This window comes from Populus trichocarpa, chromosome 11 (genome assembly GCF_000002775.5).
Source record: "Populus trichocarpa isolate Nisqually-1 chromosome 11, P.trichocarpa_v4.1, whole genome shotgun sequence".
NCBI lineage: Eukaryota > Viridiplantae > Streptophyta > Magnoliopsida > Malpighiales > Salicaceae > Populus > Populus trichocarpa.
Genome location: NC_037295.2, coordinates 15,865,131 through 15,878,349, shown reverse-complemented (window position 1 = coordinate 15,878,349; position 13,219 = coordinate 15,865,131). Strand labels below are relative to the sequence as shown.

Below are 13,219 nucleotides of genomic sequence, written 5' to 3'. Positions count from 1 at the left end.
AAATAAGAAAAAACATTAGCTTTTAAAAAGGAGAAGAAAAAAAAACTAAGCTAACCCGAGTAAACCTCTTACACCTGATCTAATACCTGAAACTCACAACCCGTGAAATCCTTGAACTGAGTTCAATCAAGAAGTTTAATTCCTAACTAATTTAATTCTAAAGGATGAAATTATGAAAAATAATTAATTTAAAAACTTGAAGAAGAATAAAAAATAGCAATAAAAAGAATAGATATCAAATCTGAAAGAAAAAAACCATGGAGGATGAAATTGTAAAAAAATACAACTTAAAAAATGATCCAAAACAAAATAAATAGCAATCAAAAGAATAAAATTCAAATTTAAATGATAAAAAAATAAAAGGAGGTGAAATTGAAGAATAATTGTAAGTTTATAGCTTATTAAAAAATTAATAATCAAAATAATAGATATTAAATTTAAAAAATTAAAAATTAAATGATAGTGAAATTAAAAAGTATTTGTCATTTCATGATTTATTAAAAAAATTACAAGAATAAAAATCAAATATAAATAAGAATTAAAATAAAATTTAAATTATAGGAGATGATTTGATTTTTTTAAATGGACTGACATAAAATTTAAAAAAAAAAAAAAAAAAAAAACACCAAACTCGATGCGTGTTAAGAACACACGCCACACACCGCTCTATTGTATTGGGCCGCCAAGAGCTTTGAAATATAGCCTTGAAAAGCAGTGTTTAATAGCCGAGACACCACCCAAATAGCTAGAAAGTCATGAAATAGATTAGGTATTACATCATTTTATTGTAATAATATAGAGTCCTAGTTCTTGTCTTGTCGAAATTTCAATCCTAAATAGATTTAATATAAAATTTGTTTTTGTGTTTTAAAAATATTTATTTTAAAAATAATTTTTAAAAATTTTAATTATTTTTTATTTTTTTTTATTTCAAATTAATATTTTTTTAATATTTTTAGATTATTTTGATGCGCTGATGTCAAAAATAATTTTTAAAAAATAAAAAAATATTATTTTAATATATTTATAAATAAAAAATACTTTAAAAATACAACCACAATTATATTTTTAAACACACGGTTAAATTTGGTAACAGATATATTTCACGCATTCAAGATGAGGTTTTGATAGTAACATGTCACGTAGACATACAAGCTAACGATTTTATAACAGATGGATGACAAAAAAAGAAGAAGTCTGTGGCCTCAAAACCAAACGGTGGCTAAGTACTCATGTTAGGTTTAAAGCCCAGTAGAGATGAAAACATCAGACAAAGTCCAAAAAAAAAAGAGTGTAAAGAAACCAAACAGTGTTTTTGGAAGATATTTTGATAGTGGAAGATATCTTCGCTTCAATGTCGATGGAGTTTGTATTTATTGTGATTTGTTATTTTAGCTGGAGGATTAGGACCTTTGATTGGCCGCACACCGCAATCCAAAGCCAACGACTTGGAGTTTGAAATATGAAAGCCTTTATGTCCTGTCCCAGCTCCAGCTTACCTGCAACGCTTATTCAAGTGGGACATGATCGACTCTCTCCCTCTCGACTAGTTTCACGGGTCCTGAAATTAATGACCATATAAATCTCCAGTGACTCTAAGATTTGTGAGACTCAAACTGATGGCATCTGAATAGCAAAATTCAAAATCTGACTAGTTGAGTTACATCCTTCAGGATTAAAGATTAGTTTTGATTTGGTTTGATTAGGTATTTTTTTATTTTCAAACCAGTTCAAACCAAAATTATTTTGCTAACACTGGACTTTTCCGCATTTCATCTAAAAAAGGATCTAAGCTAACTAAGCTAAATAGTGCACGAATGGCAAGCTCCGGTCTTCTCTTATCCACTGTAATTTTCATTATTGCAGGTAGCTTGACTCTTGGTATAGCTCGGAGTAAGCATAGAGGAGTAGTTATCCTTCATTCCAGTGAATCTTTTTACTTTAGAAAGAGTCCCCCCGTATCCATACATCTTGAGGTCCTGTGAGAAATAGAAAGAAAGAGAATAAAAAAATTAATAGAAAAAGTAAAGAGGGGCATGCCATTGATTGGGAGGACTGTCAAGCATAAAGCTTAACAGTTGTGGAGCATTGATGAGGAGCCGGCAAATCTGAGAGGGACAAGAGACATAAAGAATAGAGGGATGGGGCGGCTACTTAATTTTGTCTTGGTTATAATTTGTTTTTGCATTTTTAAAATATTTTAAAAAAATTAATATTTTTTTTTCTTTTCTTTACTTTATTTTAATAATTTCTTTACGAAATGAAACAAAAGCAACGGCGAAATCTTTTGAGCTAGTATTCCATGCCCTAATTTCTTATTTGACTAGGCTTCTTTGAGGTGCAATTTTAGAGTAGGAAAGCAAAGACTCAAGTCAACAGGAAAGCTTAAAATAAACAGGCAGGCCAAAATGTTGAATAATAATAACAATAATAACAACAACAATAATAATAATAATAATAAGATTTCTGTTATCCTATATGATAATGACTTGATATTGCAGTTAACTAGACAAAGCAAGAACTGAAAAAAATAGACGAAAAAACAATTGTGCAATCCTCTTTGCTACACAGGAAGACTTGTCAAACGAAACAACTATAGAAATGAAGGACGAATATTGAAATCATTTAGCTCCAATCACTCTGTCGTGGAATGGTGTGACTGGTAGAAAGCAGGAACAGATGTCACTGCATATCTGAAAGCATGAAATTTTCTAGCTTCAACTCCGTTGTCAATCGACGATAGGCTACCGTGCCTCTAATAATGTCAGACTAACCTCATTTGCTGAATGAGCTTCATGCTTGTTTGATGATGAACTGTCCTTTTCAGATGGATTCTTTCCCATAAAAAAACCAGGCTGCTTAGGCTGAGGCAATGGATTCTCACTGCCTAACATTACAACCACAGTCGACATGGTTGGTCTGTCTTCTGGTCGCTGTTGCACACATAATAAAGCCACATGAATGCATCTTAAAAGTTCAGCTAGATTGCGCGAGTCACTCAAACCTTCATCAATCAGGTCCAATGGTGTTCCTTCGGTCCAAAGAATCCATGCCTTCCAAAACAACACAGTGTATCAGTGGATGGATCATTCTGATTTGCATAACAGCAATGAATCTATCTTTATTCAGTTAACTATAGAAGTATCCTGAAGGAAAATGCTATGGCATGTTGTTGGATGTGCCTCTTTGGATAGTTTGATACCAGCACTCTTCATCACGATTATATATTAACATGTTTATACAAAAGCTTACATGTCCAAGAAGGTTAAGGTTCTGGTCCGGGTGACAAAATCCCCTGTTTTTCTTTCCACTCGCAATCTCCAGAACTAGGACACCGAAACTGAAGACATCCGATTTCACAGAGAAGTGTCCATCTAATGCGTACTCAGGAGACATATATCCACTGCAAAATAATATCGGCTAGATAAGTTCTGAAAGCATATAAATGCAATACAACGTGGCCAGTTTAAGAATACTTACTATGTCCCAACTACCCTATTAGTATTGGCCTCCACTTGATCTCCACCAAACATTCGAGCAAGGCCAAAATCTGAAATTTTTGGGTTTAGCTCATTATCCAGTAAAATGTTGCTGGCTTTAATGTCTCTATGAATGATCCTCAGTCTAGAGTCTTGGTGAAGATAAACAAGCCCTCGAGCTATTCCTCCAATGATGTGGATACGCCTTCTCCAATTCAGTAATTTCCTTCTGGTTAAATCTGCTCAATTTCTCTACCATGTTAGTCCAGCACCAGCACTTGTTATAGAAGCATTAATCGATGAATGATAAATGATAAAAAAAAACATGCTATCTATTGATCAGTGTAGGCTCAAACCAAAAATAATGGAGTCCAAGCTCTTGTTTGGCATGTATTCATAGATTAACATTTTTTCATCTTTATGGATGCAAAAACCAAGAAGCTTCACAAGGTTGCGGTGCTGAAGTTTAGCAATTAACACAACTTCATTCTTGAACTCGTCCATTCCTTGCCCAGAACTTTTGGAGAGCCTTTTCACTGCTATTTCTTGTCCATCTACCAATGTACCCTAAATCACAAATAATCAACAGAACTTAGTTTAATATTACCATATTGTTTGCACAAGTAGCAGAGTTCTATTCACCTTGAATACTGGTCCAAAACCGCCTTCTCCCAGCTTGTTCATGCTAGAGAAATTATTAGTGGCATGTGCTATCGTGTTCAAATCATACATAGGTATCTCCATGTCTTCTTTCCTCTCTTCGCTGTTGTCATTCGTTCTGAGATATGTTTTCCTCGTGTAGCAGACAACTCCTAGTATCAGCAAACCTAGAACCGATATGACAGAGCTAGCAATTATTACTGCTTGCTTCTTCTTATCAACGGGTCTTTTTTTCTCAACATTTTCTGCAAGCAAATAGGAATTGTTAGTGACGCATTCTTTTAGTTCAACATCACTTCTTAAATAGAAGTTGAATAAAATCTTAAAATCTTGTAATTTTTTTTTCCAGTGCTGAGGGCTATTCTCGAAATGGAAATTAGAAGTGAAATTTTAGAGCATGTTCAGATGGGAAGATGGAGCAGAAGAGACGACGCTTTCTAGTTTCTAGTTTTGATGAATGAAAAGTGATGTAGTCAGAACTCGAGATAATAAGTGATTCTAATTAGTTTGGTGTGTATATGCAATAACTAGATGATGATCTACTCCAAATAGATTATGTAGATGACCTAACAAATTATTTCTAGGCCCAAAGGGAATTATGAAAGCTCTAGACTAGAATGATAACTTAAAAAGGTCATAATTTTTTATTTGACTATTGGATCGGGCTCAAAGTTTTATAGGAGTAGCCTTTAATGCACTATGCGGACTGTCAAATCTTCAAATATAAAAAATCTCACCTTGAGGCCCTGATTTGGGCCTATTTTGTTATTTTTCTTGTTTTATTCGGATTTCATGCATTGTTTCGGATTTTATGGTTATTTTCATTGTATTTTTATTTTGATTTCTAGTTGAGAAAGGGTTTATGACCTATTTAAGGTTTTGTAAACCTTCTCAGGAGATAAACTTTATGAGTATTATTTTTAGAGAGAATAAAGCTAGGAGTTTAGGGTACACATCTACAACCCCTTTTGCTAATCAAATTTCTGTGTTATGTGTTTGTTTGCTATCTTTAGCTTCCTCTTGCTTGAATTGGTATCAAAGCCTAACAATCCCAGGTTTATTGCATGTTGTGTGTTACAATCTCATGGAAAAGAATTTGTTTGCTTGCTGTGTACCGCTAACAAAACATGGTGGAAAGAGGTCGTGGAGCAGGGTGTGGCCAAGAAATGGATGAGGAGCCCTCCCTTGATTGAGGAACATTCAATAGCTTGTCATCGAAGACAAGCAAAGGCAGATCACATAATTGACCCATAGGCTAGAGGAAAGGGACCTATAGGATTAGAGGTAGTGCGACCAGGACTAGGAGAGTGATCCTGGGTCCTTGGCCAGTACTGACAATCAGAGGTGAATTCAAAAGAGACAACCTTTTGAGCGAAAAAAGAATAAATTTTGGGATTTCAACTTTCATATCGAAATCCCTAAGTTTTCAGGAACTTTATAGGAAAAGGAGTTCATAGTTTAGTTGAATGAGGTTGACATGATTTTTTAATACAAAAAAAAACATATTTAAATAGACGCGAGTGAAGTCGATTGCGATCAGATTAAAGGGCAGGGCATCTGCTTGGTGGGAGCAATTAAAGAAGACAAGAAAGAGACAGGGGAAAGCTAGAATCAATTATAGAGACAAGGGAAAGCTAGAATCAAGAGAGCACTTTTTTCCTTTTAACTACTCTCAAACTTTATACTTGAGGCTCCACACACTGAAACAAAGAGGGAAATATGTCAATGAGTACACTAATGAGTTTTACTAGCTAGTTTCCAGGAATGATCTGACAGAAACAAAAGAGCAGCTGGTGGCAAGATACTTTAATGGAGTACGTCAATCTATCAAAAATGTATTATGTCTTCAGACCTTATGGATGATTTCAAAGGAGTATCAGAGGGATTTAATGGTGGAGAAGCAACAAGCTGCTAGGGATGATAACAAAAACTTCTGGGTATAACAAAATAATAGAGGATGCAATAGTGACCCAAGACAGACCACCAACCAAATTAGGTTAAACCAATAAAATCAACAAGTAATAAGTAAAGGTGTCTTTAAACTTTTTTATTTCAGATGTGGTGAGTTGAGACACCAGATTAGCAAGTATAACAAACCAAAGAGTTGTCTAAGAAAGAATCTACTAATAAAGGAGAAGCCTATGAATTTTGCTAACAACGAAGATGATTCAGATAGCGATAGGGATGTCCTGTTTAGAGATGGTAGTACAACCCTTGTGATCAGGAAGAGTTTGTTGACACTCAAGAGTGATTCAGATGAGAATTTGAGTCACAACAATATTTTTCAATCTATATACACCATCAAAGACAAAGTCTATAGTTTGATCGTAGATAGCGGGAGTTGCAAGAATATGGTATTTATAGAGGCAATAAAGAAATTCCAGCTAGCAATTAAAAGTCACCCTAAACTCTAACTACTATGTGTTAATGCCTAGGAGTACAGTCAGGGAAGAGGAAGAAGTAGATGATAATCCTGATGAGGTACGAGGTGTGTTAGTAGAATTTTAAGATTTGATGCTGAATGAGTTTCCCCAAGGCGTACCTCATATAAGATAGATATAACACCATATTGACTTGATGTCGAGTTCTAGCCTGCCAAACAAACTAGCTTATAGACTTTGCCCTAAAGAAGCTGAAGAGTTGCAGAAATAGGTGGTGGAGAAAGGGCATATCTGGGAAAGTATGAGTTATTGTGTTGTGCCAGCCCTTTTAGTCCTCATAAAGGATAAATCATAACATTTGTGTGTAAACAACCACACCATCATCTGGGTCATAGTAAAATACATATAACCCATAATGCATCTAAATGACATGTTAGACTAGTTGACAAGTTCTAAAGTATTCTCCAAGATTGACCTCAAGAGTTGTATTATCATATCAAAATCAGACTAGAAGATGAATGGAAAACAACCTTCAAAACTTACTATGGGTTATGGGTTATATGAGTGGATGATTATGCCATTTTTTTTGTCAAATGCTCCTGGCACCTTCATAAGGTTCATGTATCAGATATTGAGGTCACTCATGGGCATATTTGTTATGGTTTATTTGGATGATATTCTAATTTATAGTCCCACTCTGAAGTCTTATTTGGAAGACCTATGAGCTATTTTTAATACTTGATGGAGGGAACAATTATATGTCAATAATAAAAAGTGTAAATTCCTTACTAATATTGTTGCTTTTGTTTTTGGTTTTATTGTGTCTGTTTACGGTGTTTAGGCTGACCAAAGTAACATTTTTACAATTATGGAGTGGCCAACACCAAGAAGCATTCATGATGTTTGGAGTTTTCACGACCTTGTATATTTTTATATAAGGTTCATCAAGAACTTCAATTCCTTTATTGCATATATTACAAAGTGTGTAAAGGGACATATCTTTTAGTGGACAGATGAAGCTAAAACCAGTTTTTAGGTGGTAAAACAGAAAATGATTGAAGCTCCAGTGTCAGCATTACCAAACTTTGAGAAACTATTTGAAGTAAATTGTGATGCTTCTGAGGTGGGTATTGGGGGAGTTCTTAGCTAGGATGGACACCTAATCGCCTTCTTCAGTGAGAAACTATCCAGCTCGAAGAGAAACTACTCCACGTATGATCTGGAGCTTTATGTTATTGTTTAGACTCTAAAGCATTAAAGGCACTACCTCATACAAAAGGAGTTTATTTTAATTATAGATCATGAAGCTCTAAAGTACATAAATGGGCAACAAAAGCTAAGTCGTCGGCATGCAAATTGGGTGTCATTTCGGCAAAAGTTCACCTTTTCATTAAAACACCAATCGAGCAACTTAAATAAGGTGGTTGATGCTCTCGGTATAAGGGTTACCATGCTCAACAATTGGCATGCAAATTGGGTGTCATTTCGGCAAGAGTTCACGAATGATATCTATAAATGTGCCAGGATTTAATACTTTCTGTGAGTTCTATTCAAGTGATTCTTCATTTAGGCAGATTTATGTTGAGTTATCAGAAGGAGGTAAACGAGAAAGCTTCATACTTATGAATGATTATCTTTTTCATGGTTTACATCTATGTATTCCATTTTTTTTCTTTACATGAGCATATCATTCATGAATCATATTGTGATGAGCATTTTGGATGGGATAAGACACTGGCTCTAGTGTCAACAAATTATTATTAGCCTAAATTATCGAGTCAGGTTTTCAATTTTATTAAGAAATGTGTTGTTTGTGAGAGATCTAAGAGGATTTTATCAAATGGTAGATTGTACAACATATTTCCAATTCCTAATGCTCCATGGCTAGACATGAGCATGAATTTTGTATTAGGCTTACCCCGTACTCAATGAGCCATGAACTCTATTTTTATTGTCGTTGACAAGTTCTCGAAGATGACCCATCAAAGACCATAGATCTATCTCGGGTAGCCTAACTTTGCTTCAATGAGGTGGTTCATTTGCATGTTATTCGTGGGTCCATCACTTTGAATAGAGATGTAAAATTCACGAGTAATTTCTAAAAGAGCTTGTGGGGAAGGATGGGTAGTCAGTTGAACTTTAATAGTGTTTATCATCCTCAAACAGATGGTTAAACAAAGGTGGTTAATCATAATCTCAACAACTTACTACGAAGCTTGGTCGGAGATAAGTTGAAACAGTAGGATATGAAATTGCGACAGGCGGGGTTCACTTATAATAGGTCTCAGAATTGGATCACCCAACTGATTTATTTTGAGATAGTCTATGGATAGGATCCTTTTGGAGTATTGGAGCTAATTTGTATTCCTTGCATCGGACAACTAAGTGTATAAGCTGCAAATATGGTAGATTACTTGCATGTCATACATGAGGAGGTCAAGTAGACAATCAATGACAACAATGCCAAGTATAATGCCTTGGCTGATACTCATCGAAGAAGAGTGGTGTTTGAGGTTGTTGATTTGGTATGGGAAGCCCTTACACGTGACAGGTTTCTAGTGGGTGAGTATAACAAGTTGAAGGAAAGAAAGATAAGCCTATGTGAGGTGTTGCAGAAGATAAATAATAATACTTAGAGGATTTGTCTTCCTAATCATCTAAAAACTTTTGATGTCTTCAATGTCCAATACTTGACATCTTATTTAGAAGAGGAGTAAAACTTGAGGACGAGTTCTCTCTAACATGGGATGAATGATGTAGTCATGCTTGAGATAATAAATGATTATGAATAGTCAGGTATAGATATGCCACAAGTAGATAAGGATTTACCCTAGACAAATTATATGGATGGCTTAGAAGATGTATTTACAGACCAGAGGGACAGGTCTAGGCCCAATAGAAGTTTTGGTCACTCCAGACTAGAATAATGGCTTAAAAAGCTATAACTTTTAATTCAACAATTGGATCGGTCTCAAATTTTTACAAGAGTTTTCAAAGATCGTTTTCCCTATAATAGCCCCTGCGATGCTACGCAAACCAATGCATCTTCAGATATCCAAAACCTTGCCTTGAGGCTCCGATTTGGGTCAATTATGTTATTTTCCTTGTTTTATTCGGATTTCATGTATTGTTTCACATTTTATGGTTATTTCCTTTGTATTTTCAAATCTTTATTTTGTTTCGTAGTTGAGGTAGGGTTTCTGGCTTATTTAAGGTTTTGTAAACTTTATAAGGACACATACTTTATTAGTATTACTTTTAGAGAGAATAAAGCTGGGAATTTGAGGTTCACATCTACAGCCCTTTCGCCCATCAAAATTTTTGTGTTCTATGTTTATTTATTGTCTTTAACTTCTACTTGCATAAAAAAATTCATATGTCAAAATAAAATCAACTTAAAGGTGCTCAAAATACTGTAGGGAAACCAATTCTATACCTTTTTAAATGCTTCCTATAAAGTGAAGTGTTTTCTTGGCTTAAGAACAAACAATGGAGACTATTAAAAAATCAGTATTCATTCGCGTTAATACGAGGCATACCTAATTCTGAAACCGCAATCCTGACATAAAGGTCTTGTCCATCCCCATTTGACCTTCTTGTATCAACGAGGCTACCAAACCAAACCAGGCAGCCACTTCCACCTCCTCTGATATCTAAATTTGCATATGCAGTGCAGGAGCAGTTCTTCAAACATATTCCCTTACATTCCTCGAGACCAGTGCTTTTATTATACCAGGAAGAAGATGTGTCAGGCAATTTCATCCGTGAATAATTTTGAAAGCGATCTTTGTCACTGCAAGCAGTCCTTCGAACACACCCACCCGACCAATTTGACAACTTCCAATCTCGTGGAGACTTGGGCATGAATCCATCCAGGCATGCGCATATAGGAGAATTATTGAACTGGCAGTAAGCATTTGGACCGCAAATAGAATAGTTTTCACATATATCATGCTGGGCAATTTCAACATACTGCCATTGATGTGTTCGATCATTCCATATTGAGCGTTGTGGAATGCCCGATGTAGCTAGTGTAAGCCTCGGAAAACCTAAGCTTGTGATCCCAAAAACGAAATATCCCTCCTTCTCGTTGAGCACAAATTCATCCGTTGAAATTGAATCAGGTTTCGAAATTATTTCTGCAGCAAAACGTAAGCCATTCCATGACCCAATTCTAACCTGTGTTTTATTCCCCTTCGTCAAAAGTAGCTGCGGATACCCGTTAGGATCTAGAAGGAAAGAAAATTCACCTCGAGCAGGATCTTCTGAGCTCTTCCAGGATGACAGAGAGCTTTCAAGCCGAGTTACAAAGTTGATTCCCAGTTTCATTCCTGGCAGCAAGGTGTCACAAGGATAGTCAAAACTCTGCCACAGAAAGTTGGCAGTGCTGTTATCATTTTCTTCTCTTACAACAAGATTTCCTGTCTCCAAGAGCTCTGCGACTGGATTCTCTGCAGTTCTTGACGAATTCGACGACCAGACAATATCTTTGGTGCTACTGTATATGATAAGTATCCCTTCGCTGGTGATATTCAGGACTCCCAACATATTGGAAAGTGGAATTTCTCTATTTGCTACCCAAAAAACCGCCTGAGGAGACTTCTTAAACCATAAACCCAAGTATCGGTTTGTCGAATTTGCAGGACTGAAAAATCCTAATTCGAAGCTTCCGCCATCTGAAAGTAGAGTCTCACCATCTCTTATGGAGTGGCTTGGATTGATAGTAGCTGGTGTGGTGGAGTTGGTTAAGATGAAGAATAAGAAACAGCATACAAAGATCTCTAAAAATCTTCCCATTGAAGAGAGCTTTTCACATTAATCACTTCTGATTACAGCATAACTAACGTTTTGGTATTAATTTACAGGTTGATTGGTAAGAGACAAGCTTAGATACTGCGGAGTTTCTCACCAGAGTTTCTGAAACGGAAATGACACAACACTTTTCTCCCGTTGTGATTCCAAAGACTCAAAGTCCATCACATATTTTTGTCATAAATGATGGTTGAAAGTTCTAGCGTTAATTTAACTAGATATGATTTATCATAAATATAAAATTTTAATGAAATTTAATATCTTAGGTAATTTAATGAAAGTTGCGTTAAAATTATAATAACCAAATAATAAACTAAACAATAAAATTCATAGATTCAAGGAGAAAGCATGCAATAATTACAGGCATGGCAGATTAATCCAGTTGACTTAATTTTTTTTTAAATTAATTTTTTTTTTAATTTCAATATTCAACATTGTTGATTGAAAATTAGACTTTATAATTTTTTTTATTTGTTTTCTATGGGGTTATTATGGTCTTATAATCCGGATCACATATTTGACATGTTAATCCGAGTTGACCCAAGTCATTCTAATATATTGTTATTTTAATATTAAAAAAAAGGTCATTTTAATTTTTTTTGAATCAAACTATGTTTTTACAAGTCGTCTGGATTGTTTTTGAACCCGCGAAGTTAACTGGATCACGTAGAGTTAACCCCCCACGATTTAAATTCTTTTTCACTAAAAAAAAAAAATAGCAATATTTAAATATTTTATTTTATTAAAAATGTTTTAACCCCACCCGCGGGTTAAAAATCTAGTTACTTCTAAGCATGATAAAATTGCTGCTGCGCGCCCTTAGTCCTCCTGTAACCGCTGCGCACTTGAAAGCAATTGCTTCGTCTAAAATCGTCCAGCTTTTATTGTTTTGTTTTACGTAGCTATAAAGCCAGGTCACATGAAAGCTATATGAAGAAAAACCCAAACCACAAGTTTGGCTTTTCAAGATATTGTGTTTTCGCGAATCAAGAGAAAGAAATGGGAAAATTTTGTTCTTCTTGTCCTAAAATTCCTCTATTTTCTCTTAATTTAATTATGGGAAGAGTGTAAGTTACATGAAATCCTAGAAATAAACTAAAAACAAGCAGAGAATTGTGTGTGTGTGTGTGTGTGAGTGAGAGAGAGAGAGAGAGAGAGAGAGAGAGAGAGAGAGAGAGAGAGAGAGAGAGAGATTTGGGAGTTGGGGGATATACAGAGAAGTTGATCAAATTAGAAGAAAAGGGAAAATCTTTAGAATTGAATTTAAAGGCTTCCTTGATTGGACGAACTAGTTGTGGGAAGAGGTTCTCTTTCATTTAAATCCATTTTTACTCTTGATTATTGATGGGAGATTGAAAATCCTCAAATTGTAAAATTTAGGGTTTATGTATTTTGTAAATGAAATTATGAAGTGATGTTAATTATTAGTTAATTGTGGGTTGAATTACATGATTAAGAAACTAATTGAAGAAATTAAAAACCATATTATAGGAAATTAAGACCAAGGTTGTCAAAAATATTTTTTTGACACGACACGGAACATACAATATAAACTCGAATCATAAAATTGTAAAATTAAAAGTAAAATATTTTAACTAAATTGCATGTTATGTCTCGGATTATTAAATCAGTGATTCATGTCAATAGTTTAATTGGATCTTATAATTTTTTTTAAAATAAATTTATGTTTCACCTAAATAAAAATTAAAAAGAATAAAATAAAAAAAACTCATTAACAAGCTCAAATAATTGCGTCGTCACCAGACATTTAATTTTATTGATGTCGATTCAAAGTCTGTGGCGATATCAATTAAATTTTTATAGTTAGCTTTAAAAATGATATTTATATGTTGTATTTACTAAGCATAATAAGATGAAAATATAATA

General features: G+C 34.5%; 1 protein-coding gene across 3 annotated transcripts in view; it reads right to left on the bottom strand.

The window, feature by feature from the left end:
- Window positions 1-11,527, bottom strand: part of LOC18110380 (G-type lectin S-receptor-like serine/threonine-protein kinase At4g27290) — a 53,893-nt gene extending 42,366 nt beyond the window's left edge. The window contains exons 1-6 of one of the 3 annotated variants that reach the window (XM_052445229.1): window positions 10,060-11,527; window positions 4,122-4,384; window positions 3,836-4,046; window positions 3,481-3,718; window positions 3,253-3,403; window positions 2,392-3,053 (exon numbers count right to left, since the gene is read on the bottom strand). In XM_052445229.1, the coding sequence (XP_052301189.1) occupies window positions 2,745-3,053; window positions 3,253-3,403; window positions 3,481-3,718; window positions 3,836-4,046; window positions 4,122-4,384; window positions 10,060-11,317 (2,430 nt within the window). In that variant the 5' untranslated portion in view covers window positions 11,318-11,527 and the 3' untranslated portion in view covers window positions 2,392-2,744. Of the gene's footprint in view, window positions 1-2,391; window positions 3,054-3,252; window positions 3,404-3,480; window positions 3,719-3,835; window positions 4,047-4,121; window positions 4,385-10,059 lie in introns of those variants that run through there. The other 2 variants (XM_052445228.1, XM_052445230.1) reach the window with 2 other exon arrangements.
- Between the last annotated feature and the right edge of the window lie 1,692 nt (window positions 11,528-13,219).